The sequence below is a fragment of the Tachyglossus aculeatus genome, assembly GCF_015852505.1.
Source record: "Tachyglossus aculeatus isolate mTacAcu1 chromosome Y3 unlocalized genomic scaffold, mTacAcu1.pri scaffold_320_arrow_ctg1, whole genome shotgun sequence".
In the NCBI taxonomy this organism is placed as follows: Eukaryota; Metazoa; Chordata; class Mammalia; order Monotremata; family Tachyglossidae; genus Tachyglossus; species Tachyglossus aculeatus.
The window spans coordinates 3,549-29,975 of NW_024044835.1; the positions used below are offsets into that span (position 1 = coordinate 3,549).

The 26,427-nt window shown below is 43.5% G+C and overlaps 1 protein-coding gene across 1 annotated transcript; it reads left to right on the forward strand.

The window, feature by feature from the left end:
- Window positions 1–4,124: 4,124 nt before the first annotated feature.
- On the forward strand, window positions 4,125–25,272 carry LOC119921743 (regulator of nonsense transcripts 1-like; the record flags this gene model as incomplete). The annotated part of the gene is made up of 9 exons (XM_038741796.1): window positions 4,125–4,338; window positions 4,729–4,846; window positions 5,705–5,861; window positions 6,234–6,376; window positions 18,506–18,680; window positions 19,122–19,203; window positions 19,397–19,558; window positions 24,429–24,646; window positions 25,151–25,272. Coding segments are annotated over 9 exons (1,386 nt in total), but the record flags the coding sequence as incomplete, so codon positions are not given.
- Between the last annotated feature and the right edge of the window lie 1,155 nt (window positions 25,273–26,427).

Here is a 26,427-nt window from a genome sequence, read left to right on the forward strand (position 1 = left end):
CCCTTCAAAGCCCTACTTAGAGCTCACCTCCTCCGGGAAGCCTTCCCAGACTGAGCCCCCACTTTTTCCTCTGCTCCTCCTACCCTCCCCATCACCTTCCTCCCTCCGCCCTTACCCCTTTTCCCTCCCCACAGCACTTGCATATATTTGTACATACTTATTACTCTATTATATTATTAATGATGTGTACACAGCTATAATTATGTTTATTCTGATGGTATTGACACGGGTCTACTTGTTTTGTTGTCTGTCTTCCCCTTCTAGACCGTGAGCCCATTGTTGGGTAATAATAATGATGGCATTTCTTAGGCACTTACTATGGGCAAGCACTGTTCTAAGCACTTGGGGGGATACAAGGTGATCAGGTTGTCCCATGTGGGGCTCACAGTCTTAATCCCCATTTTACGGATGAGGTAACTGAGGCTCAGAGAAGTTAAGTGACTTGCCCAAGGTCACACAGCAGACATGTGGCAGAGCCGGGATTAGAACCCATGACCTCTGACTCCCAAGCCCAGGCTCTTTCCACTGAGCCATAGAGATTCTCTTTGTCTCTATATGTTGCTGATTTGTACTTCCCAAGTGCTTAGTACAGTGCTCTGAAACACAGTAGGCGCTCAATAAATATGAATGAATGAATGATTGACCCCTGGCCCACATCCTTCCTCTGAGCTGGAATGCCCTCCCTCCTCATATCAGACAGATAATTGCTTTCCCCCACTTAAAAATCTTAATGAAGGCACATCTCCTCCAAGAAGCCTTCCCTGACTAAGCCCTCCTCTCTTCTCCCACTCTCTTCTGTGACGCTCTTACTTGCTCCTTCATTCATCTTCCTTCCTATCCCCACAGCACATATGTATACATCTGTAATATCTACCTATCATCTATTTACCTACCTACCTACCTACCTAATGTCTCTCTCCCCCGCAAAACTTTGAGCTCATTGTGGGCACGAATGTGTCTGCTTGTTTTTACATTGTACTCTCCCAAACACTTAGTAGGTGCTTTGCCCATAGTAAGCACTCTATACATACAGTTGAATGAATGAATGAATGAATGAATGAATGAATCAATCAATCAATCAATCAATCAATCAATCAATTAATTATGGAAGCCAGATTGGAAAGGGTCCAGGAGAGAATTGGAAGAGAGGAACTTGAGACAGCGGGTGTAAATAACTCTCTCAAGGAGTTGGGAGAGGGATGATTGGAGGTGATGGGGCAATAACTGGAGCCAAAGGGGTCAAGAGAGGGTTATTTTAGGATAGAGGACACAAGGGCTGTCTGAAACCAGTGGGGAAGAAGCAATTGGAGTGTAAGCCTGTCTCTAGATTGTAAGCTTACTATGGGCACGGAATATGTCATTTTATTGTTGTATTGTCCTTTCCAAGTGCCTAGTATAGTCCTCTGCTCACAGTAAGCGCTCAGTAAAAATGATGGAATAAATTAGCTCATTGTGGGCAGGGAATGCATTTAATGTAAGAGTATACTCTCCCAAGAGCTTAGTACAGTGCTTTGTATACAGTAAGACTTAATAAATGCAATTAATAATAATAATAATAATGAACAGTTGAAAATGGCTGTTGAGGTGCAGTGAGTAGATTGACATTAGAGGAATGAAGCATGCATACTGTATTTTATTAGGTGAGAGAACTGAAGTAGGATTGGGTGAGCTGATTGAGTGTTTTAAAGCCTATGGTAATGAGTTTCTTTGTGATGTGAAGTATCCACTAGGGTTTCTTCAAGAGGAGTGGGGAAATGTGGACTAAATGTTTCTATAGAAAAGTGATCTGGACTGCAGAGTGAAGTATGGGCTGCAGTGGAGACAGACAGGAGACAGGATGTCAGCAAGAAAGTTGATTCAGTAATCAAGGCAGGTTAGGATATGTGCTTGGATAGTAATTCAGTGAGAGTAATTTAGATGGAAAAGAAAGTGCAGATATTAGTGACATGAAGATTGAACCGACAGGACTTGGTGACAGATTATATATGTGGGTTTAGTGAAAGAGATGAGTTGAGGACAGGTTGGACAAGTTAAGTTTGAGGCATCGACAGGATATCTAGCTAGATATGTCCTGAAGGCAGGAGGAAATGTGAGACTGCAGAGAAGGGGAGATAGGTAGAATTTGGAATCTTCCACTTAGAGGTGGTAGTTGAACTCATAGGACTGAAAGAGTCTTCCAGAAGAAGGAGGGTGTAGATGAAGAATAGAAGGGGGCCCAGAACTGGTCCTTGAGAACTTCCACTTTTAAAGCATGGGAGGAGGAGCCCGTGCAGGAACTGAGAATGAGTAGCCAGAGATAGGAGGAGAACCAGGAGAGGAAAGGGTCAATCAATAAAGCCAAATTTGAGTAATGTTTCCAAGAGAAACATTTCTGATGCACAAATCGACACACTCAACACCAACCTCTGCACTGGACACAACTACTTTGCACCTCTTTCCCTCTGTCAATCTCATACCACTAATGAAAAACCCTGGATCACTTCCACAGTATGCTTCCCCCTCTTCCCGTGCCCGAGCTGCAGAGGAAGTCCAGACATCTCTCTGCTCTGCCAGATTTACTGTTCTCTTCCAAAGTGCTCAATACAATGCTCTGCATAGTAAGAACTCAGTAATCAATCACTCAATAGCATTTATTATATTTACTGTAATGGCATTTAATGGCAGTGTACTGACCATTTGAGAGTATAATACAGTAGAGTTGATAGCCACAATCCCTTCCCTCAAAGAATTTACATAGTTATAGATTATATTTTATTAATTATTTCTGTCAATATCTGACTGCTCCCCTCTTCTGTGGGCATGAACTGTGTCTCCCCAACTCTATGGTACTGAACTCCTCCAAGTGCCAAGTACAGCACTTTGCACACAGTAAGTGCCCAGTAAATACCATTGATTGATTCGTGGATTGATTAATTCCCAGACTCCTTTGTCCCTTTCTGTGCGCAGTCCAGAGACCAGTTTTTCAGTAGAAATGGGGACATATTCCCATTTCTTCACCCCCCTCTCCCATCCTGCATCCCCCATCCTACTTCTCTACCACTACCAAAAGAACCTCAGTTTTCAGTTTTTTTGTCATGAAAATCCTTTGACTTTGTAGTTGCTTGATTAGTTCGATGTTGCTTCAGCAACGCTACATTCAACATTGTGTTTGGAACAGAATATTTAAAAATGGGTATCCAAACTTTGTTCTCTGAACTCTTAATTTGAATACTCTGTGAGACACTATATTGTTGCCTTCTTTTTAAAAAAATTTATTCTTCTAAAGAAAAATAAATCACACTAAATTGTAAGCTCCTTTAAACAAGATACATGGGTACCAACTTTCAGTATAGTACTCTGCACAGAGTTGGGCTCAGTAAATCCCACTGATAGATTGTATGATGAGGTTGGAAATATAACACTGCAAAGAGATGAGCAGATTAAGCAGTATAGCTTACCTTCGCAAACCATAAGCAGGTGGCTTTGTGGAAAGATCAAAGGTCGGGTGTTCTAGTCCCAGCTCCACCACTTGTCAGCTTTGTGATTTTGGGCAAGTCACTTAGCTTTTCTGTGCCTCAATGACCTCATCTGTAAAATGGGGACTAAGACTGTGAGCTGCCCGTAGTACAACCTAATAACCTTGTAGCTACTTCAGCACTTAGAACAGTGCATGGCACATAACAAGTGCTTAATACATACCATCATTCTTTTTCTTATAATTATTTAGTATAGTGCGCCGCGTACAGTAATTGCTCAGTAAATACCATTGATTAATGGGAGCAGGAGGTCAGCAGAGTGGAAGATTGAGAGGAAGCAAATGGTCATTAGGAATATCCACAAAAAGGGTTGGAGAGGAAGAGGAAAATTGAAAAGGGGATCAAAATTGAACAGAAAATTGGTGGAGGGGCTTGAAGGGTTGAAGTTAACATCATCTAGTAATTGCAGTGGTGCCAGACACAGATAACACGATCTTTGAAGAGAAAGAGGGATGGAGTCTATGAGACCAATATGAGAAAGGTTTTGGGGAAAATCACTGTATAAACTTTTTTGGGTTCCCTACAAATAAAATGTATGGAATTTCACAAATTTAGTAAGGATTCTTGAGTATAATCTTGGAACAATAAATTCTTTGTTTTCATTTTCAGTTGGTCCTTGTAGGAGATCATTGCCAGCTGGGCCCTGTAGTGGTGTGCAAGAAAGCTGCAAAGGCTGGACTGTCTCAGTCATTGTTTGAGAGGCTTGTGGTCCTGGGAATCCGTCCAATTCGCTTGCAAGTGCAATATCGAATGCATCCGGCACTTAGTGCTTTTCCTTCAAACATTTTTTATGAAGGGTCCCTTCAGAATGGTGTTGCTGCTGGTAAAATAGATTTCTCACATAATGGACAGTGCAAGAGAAAAACAAAATGTCTGCCAGAAGTAGCCCTTATTTCTAGTAACTTTTCCCTTTCACCTTTCCTTTACAAAGAAAGCCATAAATATGTAGCTTATCAACTCAAATGTTTTTACCTAGTGGGTGTTGATGCCACTAGAATGTTCCTTTCAGTGTATGTTTTTAGTAGTAAGGTATTTAAATGTCAGATAATTAGACAAAAATCGGTTGACTAGCAACACACTTAAATAGATTATATCTGGCTATTTCTCAATAAATAAAGTTTGTGATAGTAACTTTAATCTCAGTAGTAACTGATTACACTTTGTAGTTGTTTGTTTAAATTGTAGTGTTTTCTTTTTTGTCTTGAAATGAAAGCGGATCGTGTGAAAAGGGGATTTGATTTTCAGTGGCCCCAGCCTGATAAACCAATGTTCTTCTATGTGACCCAGGGGCAAGAAGAAATTGCCAGCTCAGGCACCTCTTATTTGAATAGGTAAATAGAGGTTACTCTGTTAACATCACAAGGTTTGAGGTTTCAGGAACCTAATATAATTTTTAGTAAAAGCAATTTTTAGACATGGGTTCTAATCCCGGCCCTGCCACTTAATCAGCTGTGTGCTTTTGGGCACATCACTCAACTTCTCTGTGCCTCAGTTCTCTCATCTGTAAAATGGGGATTAAGACTGTGAACCCATGTGGGACAATCTGATTACCTTCTATCTACCCCACTGCTTAGAACAGTGCTCGGCACATAGTAAGCGCTTAAGAAATACCATTATTATTACTATTATTATTATTACTATTAAAGTAAGATGCAAATCTCAATAGCAGTAGTTGATTGGATATTTTCAGTGCATATTATGTATAGAAGAGTTGTTCTATATGTTAGGGTTGGCAAAGGTAAATTAGATTAGCAGAGTTAAAGAATGATAACAATGAATTGCAGCAAATAAATAGGACAGTCCACAAACCAAGATAAAATATTAAGAGAAGCAAGTAAATAGATCTTGTACTGAATGGATTCTTGTATTCTCTGAACCACTTGAGGCAGGCATCTTTCATTTACAAGTCACTACTACCTTCAGATTGTAAGCTTCTTGAAGTCATGCTTTATTATATTTCTGTAAGTGCTTAGTATAGCATCCTGCACGTAATAGGTGCTCAGTAAATGATGTTGATTGATTGATCCATTCTAAAAGTAGGTTGGTACCCAGAAGAGATTGGTGCAGTCTTTGGAAGTAGGCATTGTTTTTGCAGGATGTAAATTTTGTTTGGAACTTGAACAAATCATGATCTTTTATTTCTTTCAGAACTTGTTTAAAATATATTAACTATAAATGTATCTCCTCAGGATGGAAGCAGCAAATGTGAAGAAGATAACTACAAAACTATTAAAAGCTGGTGCCAAACCAGATCAAATTGGTATTATTACTCCATATGAAGGTCAGCGATCCTACCTCGTGCAGTATATGCAATTTAGTGGTTCTTTGCCTACAAAGCTTTATCAGGTACAGTGATTAAGGATGCAACTTTGATTAGACCATCCTAATTTAAGAATAGTACTATTGTAGAACTTTCAGAATTTCTGTAGCTCTAATGAACATCAATATAATGTAATTTTATAGAAACTTTGGAAATTCTACTAGTGAATTGAAAATTTAAATTAGTAATGCAGATTTCAGAGATCTGAAATATGAAGCTGAATTTGAAAAGGTAAGCTGATGATTACCAAAGGTAGTCTGAAAGATGAAAATTATTTTCAGAAATTCCAAAAGTTAGGTGTGATTGGTTAGGCCACTTTGCATAATTTTTTAATGGTATTCTTTAGATTGCAAAACTAAAAATTAAGGTGCCAATGCCATGGTGATTCTTCCTTCCAGGAAGTGGAAATAGCAAGCGTTAATGCATTCCAGGGTCGAGAAAAGGATTTTATCATTCTTTCCTGTGTAAGAGCAAATGAACACCAAGGAATTGGGTTTTTAAATGATCCCAGGCGTCTCAATGTGGCACTCACAAGAGCAAGGTACTGGAAATTCTTTCTATGAATTGTAAATGGAACTACTCTTCTCCCGGACACTCAATCCTTCTAAATTATTCACCTCCTCTGGTAACATTACCATTCTCCCTGTCCTAAAAAAACAGACTTTTGAGGTCATCCAATCAATCAGTGGCATTCATTGAGCACTTACTGTGTGCAGAGCATTGTACTAAGTGTTTGGAAGAGGACAAAAAAAATAATTAATGGCATTTGTAAATCGCTTACTATGTGCCAAGTGCTGTTCTAAGTGCTGGAGTCGGGGTGGGAGGTGATCACTAGGTGATCACGTTGTCCCCTGTGGGGCTCACAGTCTTTATCCCCATTTTCCAGATGAGGTAACTGAGGCCCAGAGAAATTCGGTGACTTGCCCAGAGTCACCCAGCTGCCAAGTGGCAAAGCTGGGATTAGAACCCATGACCTCTGACTGCCAAGACCGTGCTCTTTCCACTGAGCCTTGCTGCTTCAACACAACAGAATTAGTAAACATGCTCTCTGCTTACAATGAGTTTAACTTTTTAGGGGGGAACACAAATATTAATAGTAATAAACATTTTACAGATATGTACGTAAGTGCTGTTTTTCAAACACCACATGCCCAAAAGCTACAGATCCATATGCATAGATGACACAGAAAGGAGTGGGTTTCAGGGAAAAGAGGAGTTAATCAGTTAAGGTCCCTTAGGAGAGTCCAACTTAAACTCCTTGACTCCTCTCTATCCTTTAACTCTCAGATTTAGTTTCCTCCCATTTCTTCCCATTCTTATTACATAAAGCTCTGTGATTCGCCCCCTTCCCTTCTACCTGAACAGCTACCACTCCCATCCACGTTTTACTTATAACTATAGTATCAGATTCCTCACAGGTTTCCCCTCGCCTTCACTAACTGCTCCACTGCTCCACTACTACAATACTACACTGCTTCATGGAATATCTTTCTGCTCTCCCAACCTCCTGTCTCTCCCCACTTCAGTCTGTACTTTACTCTGCTGCCCGGATGTCTTTTTACAGAAATGTTCTGGGCATGTCATCCCCCTCCTCAAATATCTCCAGTGATTGCCTGTCAACCTCCAAATCAAGCAAAAGCTCCTCACTATTGGCTTCAAAGCTCTCCATCACGTTGCCCCTTCTTAATTCATCTCCCTCTTCTCCTTCTATAGGCCAGCCCACATACTCCACTTCTCTGGTGCTGACCTTCTCAGCTGTGCCTCGTTCTCACTTGTCCTGTGTCGAACCCTGGCCCACATCCTACCTCTGACCTGTAATGCCCTCCCTCCTTGAATACACCAAACTATCACTCTTCCCTCCTTCAAACCACAAATGAAGCTCACCTATTCCAGAAGGCCTTCCCAGACTAAGCCTCCCTTTTCCTCTGCTCCCCTTCCCACCCCCCACTGCCCTGACACGCTCCCTTTGTTCTACCCCCCCAGCCTCATAGCCCTTGTGTATATATGTACATATTTATAATTATAATTCTATTTATTTATATTAACGATGTGTATTTATCTATAATTCTTTTTATTTATAATGATGCTACTGATCCCTGTTCACTTGTTTTGATGTCTGTCTCCCCACTTCTAAACTGTTAGCCAGCTGTGGGCAGAGATTGTTTTTATTTGCTGCTGAATTGTACTTCCCAAGAGCTTAGTACAGTGCTCTGCACACAGTAAGTGCCCAATAAATATGACTGAATGAATGAATGAATCTTTTTGAAGCATTACTCAGCCCTCAGAGCTCCACTGACTTATCATTTTCTTCACCCTCAAGTAAAACAAGAGAGTAATTTCAAGGCATTCTACTAAATCTCCTCATCTTACATACCTCCTTACTGAATTCTCTACTCCCAGTTTTCAGTTTTTTCACCTCCTAAACTGACTTTATAATTGTACCTTCCTCTTACCTATCTGATTTCCAATCTACTGCTTAAGCTTTCCTCCCACATGAAACTCTTTTTCCCAAATGCAACAGACTACAGCTCTCTATATATTTAAACCTTCTAAAATTCCATAACCCCCCCCCACTCCTTCTCCAGTTAATTTTCAACTCCCTAAGATTTATCAACCTACCACTCATCTCTAGCACTTAGGTATTTATTTAGCCTCATCCCCAGTATTTGTATATATATATATATGTGTATTCCGCTGTAAATTATGTTATGTCTAATTATTTTATTTTAAGATTTTATCTCTCCCAGTGGATTGTAGTAAACTGCTTTTGGGCAGGGAAATGTGTCATATCTTTCTATTATACATAATACATAAAAAGCCATGACTACTACAACACTTGTTACAAACGTAACTAAAATATTGTGACATATTAGAAGATAATAATTAGGTATATCTTGGGCTCCTATAGAATGCAAGTTATTAGCAAGCAAGGAATGTATCTTTTCCTTTCTTTGGTATTTGTTGTGCTTACAATGTTTGAGCAAGCATTGTTGTAAGATCTGGATAGATAAAAGATAATCAGGTTGGACACAGTCATTGTTTTAGGAATGGGATCTGATGCTCATGTGGAAGGGGTGGCACTTGAGAGGAGACAGGAGATCTGCTCTGGAGATACTGCTGGGAAGGATGGGAAAGTTGAAAAGCGGGCCGAGATGGGGGGATTGAGGAGTAGGAGGGAGGGTTTGGGGAAGCTCATACTTGATGGTGTCAATTTGTCTTAACGAAGTGGATGGCCAGATCATTGCAGGTGAGGGATGGGGGGAACCTGAAGAGGGAGTTAAATGTCTGGAACAACTGGCATACAGTCCAGAGGGGGAGGCAGACATTAATATAAACCAAGTTTTCAAAGACATGTACATAAGTGCTGTAGGATTGAGGGTAGGTTGAAATACCAAATGCACAAAAGGACCGGATCCAAAGGATTAGATGGCACATAAAAGTGGGCTTAATGGGGGAAGATTTTTTTGGAAGAGATGTGACCTTAATAAGGCTTTGAATTAGGGGAGAATGGTGGTCTAGCATATAAGGAGGGGGAAGAGAGTTCCAGGGCAGAGGGAGAATGTGGGAAAGAAGTTGATGGTGAGATAGACAACAACAGGGTACAGTGAGTAAACTGGGACTAGAAGAGTGAAATGTACAGGCTGGGCAATAGGAGATCAGTGAGGTAGGAATGAGTGAGATGATTGAGTGCTTTAGAGCTGATGGTAAGACTTTCCTGTTAGTTGTTGAGGTGGATCAGTAGCCTTTGGAGGCTTTAAGAGGGTGAGGGACTGAATTTTCTTTTCAGAAAAATTATCAGGGTAGCAGAGTCGAGTTTGTGCCAGTGTGGGGAGAGAGAGAAGGCAGGAATGTCACCAAGGAGAAAGGATAAAACATTCTAATAGGATTAATACCCAGTTACTATTCTTTTTCTTAGTTTTGGTGTACATCATCTCATGTTTATTTCTTGGTATCTAAAGCATCATTAACATTTTAAAATTAAAATAGAAAACAGCATCATGTTCTTCTTTCTTCCAGGCCTTTACCTTTATACCAGAAAGCCTCCAAAGCCTTACTAAAATAACATCTCCACAAGGAGGCCTTCCCCCACTAAGCCCTCATTTCTCCTTCTGTTTCTCCATACTGTGTCACCTACCTACTTGGATATTTACCCTTTGAGACTTGATAGTCACCTCACTCTCAGCCCCACAGCACTTAAATACATATCCATAATTTATAATGTCTTTCTCCCCCTCTGACTGTAAGCTCCTGTAGTCCGGGAATTGTCATTCATTCATTCAGTTGTATTTATTGAGCGCTTACTCTGTGCAGAGCACTGTACTAAAGCGCTTGGGAAGTACAAGTCGGAAACATAGAGATGTTCCCTACCCAACAATATGTCTATCAATTGTTGTAGTGTACCCTTCCAAGTGCTTAGAATAGTGTTCTGCATTCAGTAAGCAGTGTGGTTTAGTGCAAAGAGCACAGGTCTGGGAGGCCAAGGACCTAGATTCTAATCCCAGCTTCACCACTTATCTGCTATATGCCCTTGGCCAATCACTTATTTCTCTGTACCTGTGTTACCTCATCTGTAAAATGCCAATTAAAACTATGAGCTTATGTAGACCATGGACTGTCTGATTAGTTTACATCTGCTCCCATGCTGAATACATCAGTTAGCAGTAAAAAAAATGGAAAGGACTAAATTAATACCACTGAGAGATTGATTGACTGATAATAAAATACAGCCCATGGAAAATGTTTCTTTGGGTGAAAATCTATTCTACATTTACACCCACTCCATTGGGGAGTTCTCAAAGCTTTCCCTACCATCTGCACATGGATAATTCCCAAATCTACCTCTCCAGCCCCAACTGCTCTCCTTCTCAGAAATCCCACCCTTCTACTCACTTTCAGGATATCATTATTTGTATGCCTGTCCAATTACTTAAACTCTTCATGTCCGAAACTCCCCATCCAAGTCCTCTCTTCCCTATGACTTTCCCATCATTATTGCCAACGGCCACCGTCCTCCCTGTTGCACAAGCTCAAAACTTCAGCATTATTTTTCTTCCCAGCTGCCTTTGACACTGTGGTCCACCCCTTCTCTTGGAAATGTTATCCAACCTTGGCTTCACTCACCGTCCTCTCCTGGTTCTTCTCCTGACTCTTTGGATACTCATTCTCAGTCTCTTTTGCAACCTCCTCCTCTGCCTCCCATCCTATAACTCTGGGTGTCTCTCAAGGCATAGTTCTGAATCCATTCTACCTTTCATCTACACCCACTACCTTGGAAAACTCATTCACACCCAAGGTTTCAACTACATTCTTATGCAGGTGATGTCCAAATTCATTCATTCATGCAGTCGTATTTATTGAGTGCTTACTGTGTGCAGAGCCCTGTACTAAGCACTTGGGAAGTACAACTCAGCAACTAATAGAGACAATCCCTGCCCAAAAAGAGGTCACAGTTTAGAAGGAGGGAGTCAGACATCAAAACAAGTAAACACTCAATTCATTCATTCATTCATTGTCATATTTATTGAGCTCTTACTGTGTGCATAGCACTACTAAGCGCTTGGGAAGTGCAAGTCGGCAACATATAGGGTTGGTCCCTACCCAACAACAGGCTCACAGTCTACTGCATTTTAGTTGTTAACCTCCCACTGTGCTGTCATTTACCTTGCTGACCTCACCATGAACCATCAATTCCCCTGTTCCCAACTGCCCTGCCCATTCCTCACCTTCCCCTTCCCCTCTCCCATCCATCTCTTTCCCTCCCTTTCCCCCACCCCCATCTCTCCCCCTTACCCCCTCCCCAGGATCCCTCTGTACCAGTGCCAACCCTCAACTCCTCCCTTCCAGCCCCCTCCCTCCCCTCCTCCCCACCCCCACCCCATCCCAGTTCTCCTTTCTCATCGTCACCCCTCTTCCCCATCTCCCTGCCCAGGTCCCCGCCAACGCAGCCCAATCCAAACCCTCCCCACGCCCCGCACCCTTCCCCATCCCTCCCCTCTCTCCACAGCTGCTGCCAAGTGTGGCCTTTGGAACCCCCGCTCCATTGTAGGTATGCTCCCTTTAATCCTGGACCTGTTCCTTTCCAGCTCTCTACTTCCCCTAGCCCTAACTGAAATATGGCTCTCTCCAGATGACACGAGCTCTTCTGCAGCTCTCTCCTGTGGAGGCCTCTTCTTCTCCCACTCCCCCAAACTCACCGGAAAAGGAGGAGGTGTCAAGTTTCCTTCTCGCCCCCAATGTAGCTTTCACACTATCCCTCCTCCCCCTTCCCTTTCCTTCCCCTCCTTTGAGGCCCACATTATTTGCCTGTACCACCCCCTCCAGATTCTTGTAGCCGTCATCTACCCTTCCCCCCCCCCCCAACCCCCGGCCCCACTTCCAACTTCTCTAATGATTTTGACCCCTTTCTCCCTTTCCTTCTCTCCCTTTCCTTGCCTACTCTAATCCTCGAAAACTTCAATATCCACATGGATGTCCCTGATGACTCCCCTGCCACCCACCTTCTATCTCTCCTTGACGCTGCCAACCTCCTGCTCCACCCACCTCACCCACTCACCAACTTGGTCACACCCTCGACCTTATCTTCTCCTACCGTTGCACTATCTCCACCCTCACCAACTCTGAAATCCCTCTCTCTGATCATAACCTTCTCACCTGCCTCCTCACTCACACTCCTCTCCCCTGTAACTCTATATTACTACCTCAGAGACCTCCACTCTCTTGACCCCATCCATCTTTCTGAGCGCCTCACACCCAACCTCGCCTCCCTTTCCTCTCTACCCAATCTTGATGACCAGATTACTGCTCTCAACTATACCCTCTCTACTCAGCTCAACTCGCTTGCTCCCCTTTCCCTTCGCCGCTCTAATACCACTGACCCACAGCTTTGGATCACTGCAACTGTCCGCCTCCTTCGCTCTTATGCTCAAGCTGCTGAATGCTGCTGGCGAAAGTATAAACACCAAGCCAACCTTGTTCACTTCAAATTTATCCTTTTCTGCCTTAACTCTGCCGTCTCCTCTGCCAGACAAAACTGTTTCTCCTCCCTTATTGACACCCACACCCATCATCCCCATCAGCTCTTCTATACATTTAACTCCCTTCTCAGGCCCACGTTTCTCCCCCGTTCCTCCCCCTCCTCTGTCCCTCACCCCCAATGATCTGGCTTCCTACTTCGTTAGTAAAATTAACTCCACCAGGTCTGAGCTCCCCAAAGTCACTCCTCCCCCTTAGCCAACCCCCATGCTCTCAACCCTCTCTGCTACTCTCTCATCCTTCCCAGCAGTATTTTCAGATGAGATCTCCTCCCTCCTCTCAAGTGCTACTCCGGCCACCTGTGCTTCTGACCCTATTCCTTCTCATCTCATGAAATCTCTTACCCCTTCCCTCCTCTCCTCCTTAACGTCCATCTTCAACAGCTCATTCTCCACTGGTTCCTTCCCCTCTGCCTTCAAACATGCCCACATCTCTCCTATCCTAAAAAAAACCCTCTCTTGACCCCACCTCCCCTTCTAGTTATCGCCACTGAAACTGCCCTCTCATTGGTCACCATTGACCTCCTTCTTGCCAAATCTAATGGCTCCTACTGTATCCTAATCCTCCTCGACCTCTCAGCTGCCTTTGACACTGCGGACCACCCCCTTCTTCTCAACACACTATCGAACCTTGGCTTCACAGACTCTGTCCTCTCCTGGTTCTCCTCTTATCTCTCTGGCCATTCATTCTCAGTCTCCTTTGCGGGCTCCTCCTTCCCCTTCCATCCCCTTATTGCAGGGGTTCCTCAAGGGTCAGTTCTTGGTCCCCTTCTGTTCTCTATCTACACTCATTCCCTTGGTGAACTCATTCACTCCCACAGCTTCAACTATCATCTCTACGCTGATGACAGTCAAATCTACATCTCTGCCCCTGCTCTCTCTCCATCCCTTCAGGCTCGATCTCCTCCTGCCTTCAGAACATCTCCATCTGAAACTCAATATGTCCAAGACTGAACTCCTTATCTTCCCTCCCAAACCCTGCCCTCTCCCTGTCTTTCCCTTCACTGTAGATGGCACTACCATCCTTCCCATCTCACAAGCCTGCAACCTTGATGTCATCCTCGACTCTGCTCTTTCATTCACCCCTTACATCCAATCCATCACCAAAACCTGCCGGTCTCACCTCCACAACATTGCCAAGATCGGCCCTTTCCTCTCCATCCAAACTGCCACCTTGCTGGTTCAATCTCTCGTCCCATCCCGACTGGATTACTGCGTCAGCGTCCTCTCTGATCTCCCATCCTCCTGTCTCACCCCACTTCAGTCTATACTTCACACTGCTGCCCAGATGATCTTTGTGCAGAAACGCTCTGAGCATGTTACTCGCTTCCTCAAAAATCTCCAGTGGCTACTAGTCAACCTACACATCAAGCAAAAACACCTCACTCTCGGCTGCGGGGATCTCCATCCCCTCGCCCCCTCCTACCTCACCTTCCTTTTCTCCTTGTACAGCCCAGCCCGCACCCTCCGCTGCTCTGCCGCTAACTTCTCACTGTACCTCCTTCTTGCCTGTCCTGCTGTCGACCCCTGGCCCACGTCCTCCCCCTGGCTGGAATGCCCTCCCTCCGCACATCTGCCAAGCTAGCTCTCTTCCTCCCTTCAGAGCCCTACAGAGCTCACCTCCTCCAGGAGGCCTTCCGAGACTGAGCCCCCTTTTTCCTCTCCTCCTCCCCATTACCCCGCCCTACCTCCTTCCCCTTCCCACTGCACCTGTATATATGTTTGTACAGTTTTATTACTCTATTTATTTTACTTGTAGATATTTACTGTTCTATTTATTTTGTTAATGATGTGTATCTAGCTTTATTTTTATTTATTATGGTGACTTAACCCCTGTCCATATGTTTTGTTTCGTTGTCTGTCTACCCCTTCTAGACTGTGAGCCCGTTGTTGGGTAGGGACCATCTCTATATGTTCCCAACCTGTACTACCCAAGTGCTTAGTACAGTGCTCTGCACACAGTAAGTGCCCAATAAACACAAATGAATGAATGATTGAATGAATGAGGCATCAGTAGCATCGATATAAATAAAAAGAATTATAAGTATATACACATCATTAATAAAAATGAATAGAATTATAATTATAAATTTGTGCATATATACACAAGCTGTGGGGTGGAGGGGGTGGAGCAAAGGGAGCGAGTCAGGTAAATGGGGAAGGAATGGGGAGCAGAGGAAAAGGGGGGCTTAGCCTGGGAAGGCCTCCTGGAGGAGGTGAGCTTTCAGTAGGGCTTTGAAGTTGGGAAGAGTGCTAGTTTGGCAGATTTGAGGAGGGAGGGTATTACAGGCCAGAGGTAGGATGCGGGCCAGGGTTCGACGGTGGGGGAGGCGAGAACGAGGCCCAATGAGGAGCTTAATGCCAGAGGAGTGGAGTTTGTAGTGTGGGATGTAGAAGGAAAGAAGAGAGGTGAGGTATAGAGGGAAAGAAGGGAGGTGAGATTATTACATCAGCTTACTTACTGACCTCCCCTAGATCGTATTTCACTGTATTGCCTTATTATTTTTTCTGAAAAACTGTTCATTCAGTCCATTCTCTCATACTCTTCAAAAGCTTTACTGGGTTGATGAGGATAATGGTAGTTGGGGTGGTTTCTGACGGGGGGCGTTGTTTTCTTTGTTTTTATATAATATTTTTAAGCACTTACTATGTGCCAGGCACTGTACGAAGTGCTGGGGTGGATAGAAGCCACTCTAGTTGGACGCAGACCTTGTCCCATATTGGGCTCATAGGCCACTTTACAGATGAGGTAACTGAGGCACAGAGAAGTGAAATGACTTGCCCGAGGTCACATAGCAGACAAATAGTGGAGTTGGGCTCAGAACCCATGACCTAATGACTCCAGGCCAATGCTCTATCCACTCCACCATGCTGCTTCTGCTTCTGCTTCTGCACCATGCCGTTGCCCATTCACCTCCACATCAAACAGCTTTGCAGCACTTAATCACATAACCCCCCTCCTACCTTACCTAACTGATTTCCTACTAAAACTAGCCCAGACACTTTGCTCCTCTAGGCTAACCAATTCACTGTACCTCCTTTTCATCTGTACTCTTCTTCTTATTATTATTATGACATTTATTAAGTGCTTACTATGTGCAAAGCACTGTTCTAATGCCAACCCGTTACTCACATCCTCCCTCATGTATGACAGGCTACCACTCTCCCAGCCTTCAAAGCCCTCCTAAAAGTCACATCTCCGAGAGACCTTCCCTGATTAAGTATTAATATTCCCTACCTGAACTACCCTCTGTTATTCACTTGATATTAACCCCATCCCCACTGTACTGATCTACCTATCCTTACACTGCTATTTCCTTTCTGCAGATATGTTTTATTTTGTAGGTCACTTTCTTCACTAGACTTGCAGTTCCTTTATTTAATGGTATTTATGAAATGCTACAGTTTGGCACTGTACTAAGCACTTGGGAAGATACAAGCTAATCAGTGCGAACACAGTCCAGGTTCCACATGGTATTCATTCATTCATTCATTCATTGTCGTTTTTATTGAGTGCTTACTTTGTGCAGAGCACTGTACTAAGTGCTTGGGAAGTACAGATTGGCAACATACAGAAACGGTCCCTACCCAACAATGGGCTCACGGTTGAGACGGGGGAGACAGACAACAAAACAAAACAATTAACAAAATGAATAGAATAGTAAATATGTACAAGTAAAATAAATAGACAAATCTGTACAAACATATATACAGGTGCTGTGGGGAGGGGAAGGAGGTAGGGCGGGGGGAGGGGGAGAGGAAAGAGGGGGCTCAGTCTGGGAAGGCCTCCTGGAGGAGGTGAGCTCTCACTGGGGCCTTGAAGGGAGGAAGAGAGCTAGCTTGGTGGATGTGTGGAGGGAAGGCATTCCAGGCCAGGGGGAGGATGTGGGCCGGGGGTCGACCATGGGACAGGCGAGAACGAGGCACAGTGAGGAGATTAGTGGCACAGGAGCGGAGGGTGCGGGCTGGGCTGGAGAAGGAGCGAAGGGAGGTGAGGTAGGAGGGGGTGAGGTGATGGACAGCCTTGAAGCCAAGAGTGAGGAGTTTTTGCCTGATGCATAGGTTACTCACAGTATTAATTCCCATTAATCCCCATTTTACACATAGGTAATTGAGGCACAGAGACGTGAAGTGACTTGTCTAAGGTCACAGAGCAGAAAAGTAGCAGAGCCAGGATTCGAACCAGATCCTTCTGACTCCAAGGCCTGTGCTCTACCCACTAAACCATGCTGCTTCTCTTCTTGTGGACAGGGATTATGTGTTTCAACTCTGTCGTACTGTGCCTTTCCAAGCACTTACCAATCATTGCTAGCATTGATTGATAGATTGATTGATTGATCCCAATTCTGGTTCTGTTATATTCTAGACACTGACCTCCCTGCTTCCAGTCTTTCCCCACTTCAGTCCATATTTCATTCCGTTACCCAGATCATTTTTCTGTAAATCAGTCAGTATGTGTTTCCCTACTCCTCAGAATTCTCCCATGGTTGCCAGTCCACCTCCTCCCTAAATAGAAATTCTTTACCAATTGTTCTAAAGCATTCAATCGGTGATCCCCCCCTCCTTTCTAATTTGGCATATCTCTCATTACAACCCAGCACAAATTCATTGCTTCTCTAATACCAACGTACTTACTATGCCACAATCTCATTCCTCTCAATATTTAACACATTGTGCCTATCCTCCTTCCTGCCTGGAACTACCTCTCCCTTCATATCCAGCAGACCATTTTGACACACTACTGAAGTCATATCTCTTCCAAGAAGTCTTCTCAGTCTCATTTCATTTTCTACCCCCCATTTGCCTCCAATTCAGAAGACATGGGCTCTAATCCTGACTCCACCACTTGTCCAGCTGTGTGACTTTGGGCAAGTCACTTCACTTCTCTGGGCCTCAGTTCCCTCATCTGGAAAATGGGGATGAAGACTTAGAGCCCCGTGTGGGACAACCTGATCACCTTGTATCTATCCCAGTGCTTAGAATATAGTGCTTGGCACATAGTAAGTCCTTAAATATCACTGTTATTATTATTATTAATTCTGTTTCACCTATGCACTTGTGTCTGTATCCTATAAGCACTTGGAATCACATCCAGCCCCAGACCCACAGCCATATTCATCCATTCAGTTATATTTATTGAGTGCTTACTTTGTGCAGAGCACTGTACTAAGCGCTTGGGAAGTACAAACTGGCAACATATAGAGATGCAGAGAAGCAGCATGGCTCAGTGGAAAGAGCCCGGGCTTGGGAGTCATAGGTCATGGGTTCTAATCCCAGCTCCGCCATGTCTTCTGTGTGACCTTATGTCATATCCTTATACTCTGATGCTTTATCTGTCTAGTTTATTCAATTGTCCGTTTTCCCAACTGTATTTTAAATTCCTTGAGGGCAACGGTAATGTCTGTTAACTTTACTGTGCTCTCCCAAGTTCTTAGTACAGTGCTCTGCACACATAGCTCAGCAAGTACTACCAATTTATTGATGGAGAAGTGGATGGTGTGTGGGTGGATAGATGAATGGAATGAACGATGAATTGTTCGTAAGTTCTAGCTTATATTTCAAATATAGGTGTATTTTAAAGCAGCGTTATACATTCATCTTCTTTAGCTTAAAAGTAATTTTCAACTCTTACCTTGTAGGTATGGAGTCATTATCATTGGCAACCCGAAGGCTCTGTCCAAAAAGTCACTCTGGAATCACCTGTTGAACTACTATAAAGAACAAAAAGTACTGGTCGAGGGACCCCTGAACAACCTTCGCGAGAGTCTAATGCAGTTTAGCAAACCCCGTAAACTCGTCAATGCCATCAACCCAGTAAGCAATTGCAGGTTTGACATAATTAAGCACTAAGTGTAAGTAAATGAAAAAGATTTCCTCAGATTTTCATCTTGCATTCCTCAGAAATAAAGGATTTCCAGTTAAATTATTAAATTGGAATAAATTTTGTTCTGGAAATGCATATCCGCAGTCTAAATGTATATTTGGCCAGTGAACATTTTCAACCAATTAATTAGAAGACTCTTAACAGATTACATGGAAATAGGAAAAGGGAGTTTAACCTCTGTTCAGTCCATAAGAGAAGAGTATAATTGTGACAAAAATACAGACTGGTCTTATCAATTTAGTAATATTATTGTGGCTTTTCATAGTAATTTAACAATCCAGGAGGTATTATTACCCAGGCCTTTAAGATAGCTTAGTGTCAAGCTTATTTCAGGGATCTGATCCTCCAATTTTTTGAACTTTTATTTCCAGGGAGCTCGGTTCATGACTACTACCATGTATGATGCTAGAGAAGCTATTATTCCAGGATCTGTATATGATCATAGTGGCCCAGGTAAAAAAAAGTAATGCCTCTATATTTGTAAACTTCCAGAAGAATTAGTATACTTCTGAAAGGGAATTATGTGTTGGTTTGGATCAGATTATCAATAAAGGTGGGTGCATATTTTTTTTAATTGTTTAGTGTGATTAGTCATCACAGCAACTTCAGTACTCCTTGCCCTAACATGAAGTGTTACTTTTCCTAGGCCGATCATCAAACATGTATTTTCAAACTCATGATCAAGTTGGAATGATAAATTCTGGACCCAGTCATATCACTGCTCTGAATATTCCTATACCTTTTAATCTTGTGATGCCACCTATGCCTCCTCCAGGATATTTTGGACAAACTAATGGGACAGCTCTAGGTATCTAATCTTTTTCAGTCTACTTGATAAAATTACTTTAACCCTGTGGTTGTCCCTTAGTTGGGCAAAGACTGGAACTGTAAATTTTGGTATTTGTAAGTTTTTGAAAGCAAATCTGTGCTGTTCCCCAACAGAGACCTCCAATCTTTAGACTCCATTCAATTTTCTCAAGTCATTCTTCCCCATTTAATCTCCATACCCAAACTACCTTCCCTGGATGACCAAATTGATGCTCTCAACACCACCCTCTCTAATGAACTCAGCTCACTCTCCTATGCCTTTATCTATCTCATACCACTATCCACAGCCCCGAGTCACCCTGCACAAATCCTCCTCCTTCACTCTTGTACACAAGCTGCAGAGCGCTGCTGACAGAAATGTACCTAGCAAGCCAGCTTGGTCTATTTCAGGTTTATCCTTGCATGCTTTAACTCAGCCTCTCTTCTGCCCAACGAAATTATTTTTCCATCTTTTTTGACAGCCATGCCCACTGCCCTCACCATTTGTTCCATGTATTTAATTTCCTTCTGAAACCTACTGGTCCACTGCTTCCTCCCTCTCTTGCCCTTAATGACCTGGCCACATACACTATTGAGAAAATTGAAACTGTCAGGCATGATGTCCTTAAAATCTGTCTTGCTCCTCTCCAGCCCCTCCCTCCTCCTGCCCCTTCTTCGTCTCCAGTCTTTTCCAGCAGTATTTCAAGAGAGCTTTTGCCTTCTTTCAAAATCCACCCCCTCCACCTGCATATCCAACCCCATCGCTTTTACACCTTACCAAACACTCACCCCAACCCCTACTTCCCTCCTTAACTGCCATCTTCAACTATTCGCTCTCCAGTGGCCTCTTCCCCAATGATTTCAAACAGACCCATGTCTCCACAACCTAAAAAAAACCCCTCCTTTGACCCTGTGGTTCCCTCCATCTCCCTCCAACCTCCAATCTCCTTGAGAAATTTGTTCACACCCACTCTCTCAAGTTCTTCCTCTTCAATTCTCCCCTTGACCCCCACCCCATTTTAGCTTCTGTCTCTGAAACCGCCCTCTCAGAAGTCACCAATGATCTCCTTCTTGCAAGTCCAACAGCCTCTGCTCCATCCTAATCCTCCTCAACCACTCAACTGCCTTTAATACTGTCAACCACCCCCTTCTCCTGGGAATATTATCCAACCTCGGCTTCACTGACACTGTTCTCTCCTGGTTCTCCTCCTATCTCTCTGGCCATTCATTCTCAGTCTCTTTTGTGGACTCCCCCTCTGCCTCCCACTCCTTAATTGTGGGTGTCCCTCAAGGTTCAGTTCCAAGTTCCTCTCTCATCTTCATCTACACTGACTCCCTTGGAGAACACGTTCACTCTCAGGACTTCAGCTATCACCTGTAAGCAGGTGACACCCAAATCTACATCTCCAGCCCAGATCTGCCTTCCTCTCCAAAGTCTCACATTTCCTCCTGCCTTTGAGGCTTCTCTTCTTGGCTGTCCTCAACATGTCAACTTATCTCAAACTTCTTGGCTGTCGTCTACTTATCTCAACTTATCTCAAAATTGTCATGTCTAAAACAGAACTCCTTATCCTCCCACACAGACCTTGTCCATCCCCTTACTTCCCTATCACTGTAGATAGCACCCCATCCTTCCTGACTCACATATTAGCATTATCTTTGACTCGTCTCTCATTCAACCAACATATTTGATCTGTCATTAAATATTTTCAGTTCAACCTCCAGAGCATCGCTACAATCCACCCTTTGCTGTCCATCCAAATCGATACCATGTAAAAAAAGTCACTTATCCTATGTTGCCTTGATTATTCTCATCAGCCTCCTTGCTAACCTCCCTGTCTCCTTTCTCTCTGCTCTCAAGTTGATACTTCACTCTGCTGCCCAGATCATTTCTCTACAGAAGTGTTCATCATATGTCCTCACTCCTCAAGAACCTCCAGTGCTTCCCCAACCACTTACTTGTCCAACAGAATCTCCTCACCATTGGCTTTAAAGCACCCAGCTACCTTGACCCTTCCTACCTCACCTCACTACTCTCATACTACCTTCCAGCCTGCACACTTCAATACTCTAATGCCAACCTACTCACTGTACCTGAATCTTGTCTATCTCACCACCAACCTCAAACTCACGCCCTGCTTCTGGGCTAGGAACACGCTGCCTCCTCAAAACTGAAAAGCAGTTATTCTCCCCACTTCAAAGCGTTATTGAAGGCACATTTCTTCCCTGAGGCCTTCCCTGACCACGCTGTCTTTTCCTTTTTTTCTACTCCCTTCTGTGTTGCCTAACAGGATTCCTTTATTCTTCCCCCCTCCCAGCCTCATAGACCTTATGTACATATCAGTTATTTATTTATTTATATTAATGTTTGTTTTCCCCTTTAGGCTGTAAACTCGTCTTGGGCAGAAAATGTGCCTGATATATGTTACTCTGTCAAGCGCTTAATACAGTGCTGTGAACATAGTAAACCACTCAATAAATATGACTTACTGCTTGATTCAATCAATCAATCGACAGTATTTATTGAGCACTTGCTGTGTGCAGAGCTCTGTGCTAAGCGCTTGGGGGAGCAAAATACAACAGAGTTGATAAACATATTACCTGCCCACAAAGAGCTTCCAGTGTAGAGTGGGAGACCAATGTTAATATCAATAAATAAAAGTAAGTATATGAACGTTAGTTGTGTGGAACTGAGGGTAGGATGTATACCTCTCGCCCCTTCCCTCCTCCCTTCCTTAACTTCCATCTTCAAATGCTCACTCTCCACTGGTTCCTTCCCCTCTGCCTTCAAACATGCCCAAGTCTCCCCCATTCTAAAAAAAACCCTCTCTTGACCCCACCACCCCTTCTAGTTATCGCCCCATCTCCCTCCTACCCTTCCTTTCCAAAATCCTAGAACGAGTCATCTAAACTCACTGCCTTGAATTCCTCAATGCCAATTCTCTCCTTGACCCCCTCCAGTCTGGCTTCCATCCCCTAAACTCCACCGGAACTTCCCTCTTGAAGGTCACCAATGACCTCTTGCTTGCCAAATCCAGTGGCTCCTACTCTATCCTAATCCTCCTCAACCTCTCAGCTGCCTTCGACACTGTGGATCACCCTCTTCTCCTCAACATGCTATGGAACCTTGGCTTCACAGACTCCGTGCTCTCCTGGTTCTCCTCTTATCTATGTGGCCATTCATTCTAGGTCTCCTTTGCGGGCTCCTCCTCCGGCTCCTCCTCCCCCTCCCATCCCGTTCCTCAAGGGTCAGTTCTTGGTCCCGTTCTGTTCTCGATTACTCTCATTCCCTTGGAGAACTCACTCCCATGGCTTGAATTATTACCTCTATGCCGATGACATCCAAATCTGCATCTCTGCCCCTGCTCTCTTTCCCTCCCTCCTGGCTCGTATCTCTTCCTGCCTTCAGGACATCTCCATCTGGATATCTGCCCACCATCTAAAACTCAGTATGTCCAAGACTGAACTCCCCTATCATCCCTCCCAAATCCTATCCTCTCTCTGACTTTCCTGTCACTGTAGACGGCACTACCTTCCTTCCTGTCTCACAAGCCCTGTCTCACAAGGTTTCATCCTTGACCTCTGTTCTCCCATTCACCCCACACTTCCAGTCCATCACCAAAACCTGCCAGTCTCACCTCCACAACATCGCCAAGATCCACCCTTTCCTCTCCATCCAAACCAGTACCTTGCTAGTTCAATCCCTCATCCTGTCCTGACTGGAGTACTGCATCAGCCTCCTCTCTGATCTCCCATTCTCTTGTCTCTCCTTGCTTCAGTCTATACTTCACTCTACTGCCCGGATTATCTTTGTACAGAAATGCTCTGGGAATGTCACTTCCCTCCTCAAAACTCTCAGTGGCTGCCTGTCAACCTACGAATCAAGCAAAAACTCCTCAATCTTAGCTTCAAGGCTCTCCTTCACCCCGCCTTCGTCCTACCTCATCTCCCTTATCTCCTTCTACAGCCCAGCCCGAACACTCTGCTCCTTTGCACCTAACCTCCTGTGCCTTGTTCTCTCCTGTCCTGCCATCAACCCTCGGCCCACGTCCTCCCCCTGGCCTGGAATGCCCTCCTCCCGCACATCCACCAAGCTAGCTCTCTTCCTCCTTTCCAAACCCTCCTGGAGCTCACTTCCTCCAGGAGGCCTTCCCAGACTGAGCCCCCTTTTTCCTCTCCTCCTCCTCATCCCCCCCCACCCTACCTCCTTCCCCTCCCCACAGCACTTGTATATATTTGTACAGATTTATTACTATATTTATTTTACTTGTACATTTTTACTATCCTATTTTATTTTGTCAGTGGTATGCACATAGCTATAATTCTATTTGTTCAGACGATTTTGACACCTGTCTACATGTTTTGTTTTGTTGTCTGTCTCCCCCTTCTAAACTGTGAGCCCGTTGTTGGGTAGGGACCGTCTCTATATGTTGTCAACTTGTACTTGCCAAGCGCGTAGTACAGTGCTCTGCAGGCAGTAAGTGCTCAGTAAATACAATTGAATGAATGAATATACCCACGTGCCCAGGGCATCAGCTCCTCTCACTGCTGTGGGGTGGGAGGGAGAGGGTCCCGAAGTGCTGGCCCCCCCAGCTTCCGGGTCCCAGGCCTCCTCCTCTTGGAGCTGCCGGTTCTGGGCCCACAGCCCCTAATTGATTGATTGATTGATTCGAGAGAAACCAGTTCTTATGGCTTCAATATTGTGGCTTCATAATGATTTTGAGGCAGCAGTTCAGAGTAGTATTGGATGAATTAAGAGGCCAGAATTAAGCTTATTAACATGCAAAACATTAGAAACTGTCGTGACCAAGTAGAGGAGAGATTGAGCTGTCAACTTAGATAGAAATGCTTTTTTTCCCCCTTCTTTTCAGGTCGAGGTCCATCTAAAGGAAAATCTGGTCGTGGGGTACGCCCAAAAACTCAATTTGGGATTCCTGGAACTAGTCAGTCTATCCTTTCAAATAGTCAGTCAAGTCAGGATGTGGTGTCCCAGCCATTCTCCCAGGGTTTAATGACTCAGGGTTATATTTCCATGAGTCAGCCTTCACAGATGAGCCAGCCAGGCCTCTCTCAGCCTGAATTGTCACAGGTATGAAAGCTTTTCATTTCTACTCTTTCAGTATTTCAGTAATTTGTTTTTTTAGCCAGGCAACAAAATGCATAACTGTATTTTACCCTGCAGTGTATTAATGTGATAGTACAAAACACTGATAGAATTACGATTTTAAATTAATTTGATTAGATGTTTTCATTGGGTTCTTTTTAACTTAATTGCTTTTTACTAGAAAAATCTTGGTATTATTTCTGCTAGATATGCTTTAGGAGTTGCCAACTTGGACTTCCCAAGCGCTTAGTACAGTGCCCTGCACACAGTAAGTGCTCAATAAATACAATTGAATGAAGAAATGATTGAAGCAAAAATATCTGAAATTTCATTGTCTTTTTAAAATGTACATAATTATAAATCCATGTCCTGGCCTATCAAGTCAGAATTAATTTCTTGAAATTAACAACAGATATGAGAAAGTCCTTTTTTCCTTCAGCGAATAAGGCACAAGTCATATTTGTTTAATTTACCATTTTCTCATTTCAGGATAGTTACCTTGGTGATGAGTTTAAATCACAGATTGATGTAGCTCTCTCCCAGGACTCTACATATCAGGGTGAACGTGCATATCAGCATGGAGTGACAGGCCTGTCACAGTATTAATATGTAAGAAAATTTTGGATTTTTGTTTTTATCTCCTTAGTGACTGGCAGTTAGTCTAATTATGTGCCACACAAAAACTATTTCTAGTAGAATAAGATTTGAAAAACATTAATTTAGGACCATTCCTAAAGAAGAGAACATTTCCTTTTCTATCTCCTTTTCTAGACAGTTAGACTCTGTAAAACTGAATAATAACTTTCAAGGTTTTAAATGGGGTCCATATTTATAAATTTAACATTTTAGGAATTATGCACCATTCTCTCCATCTTCAAATTCCTGATAAAATATTTTCTTCTCTAAGAAGCCTTCCCTGACTCTCCTCTCCTTTCCTCACCCTATTCTCCTGCCTGCATCATTTCTGCAGTTGGAATGATGCAGTTGTACTTCCATAAGTACTTGGAAGCTCATTTTACCCCCAATCCCACATCATTCACGTACATGTCTTTATAGTCTGCCATTTCTCCCATCTGGAATATATTTTAATATCTGTTTCCACCACTAGACTGCAAGCTTCTTAAGGAGAGAGATCATTTTTACCAACTCTGTTGTGTTGCCTCTCCCAACTGCTTTCACTCACTGAAAAGTCAATAAATTTGATTGATTAATTAATTTGAAGCAGTAAACCGTCTTTTAGCAGTTTAGGTGTTTGATCCAAATTCATTAGGATGTCACAGTTCAAGGTTCATAGCTACAGAGCAGTTAATATCAGTTTGGAATTTAGTAAAACAGATCTACCAGGTTACTGTACTGAAAGTACAATTCAGCAATAAAGAGAGACAATCCCCATTCACAGTCGGCTCTCAGTCTAAGAGAGCAGGGAAGACAGGCATCAAAACAAGTAAACAGGCATCAATATAAATAAATAGAATTACGGATATATGTTTAGATACATAATGTTGTGGAGCGGGGGTGGGGGAAGAGCAAAGGGAGTGAGTCAGGGTGACACAGAAGGGAGGCGGAACTGAGGAAAAGTGGGCTTAGTCTGGGAAGGCCTCTTGGAGGAGGTGGGCCTTCACATAGGGCTTTGAAGCGGAAAAGAGTGATTGGTGGAATTGAGGAGGGAAGGCTTTCCAGACCAGAAGTAGGACATGGGCCAGGGGTCAGTGGCAGGACTGGTGTAATCGAGGTACAGTGAGAAAGTTAGTGGCAGAGGAGTGGAG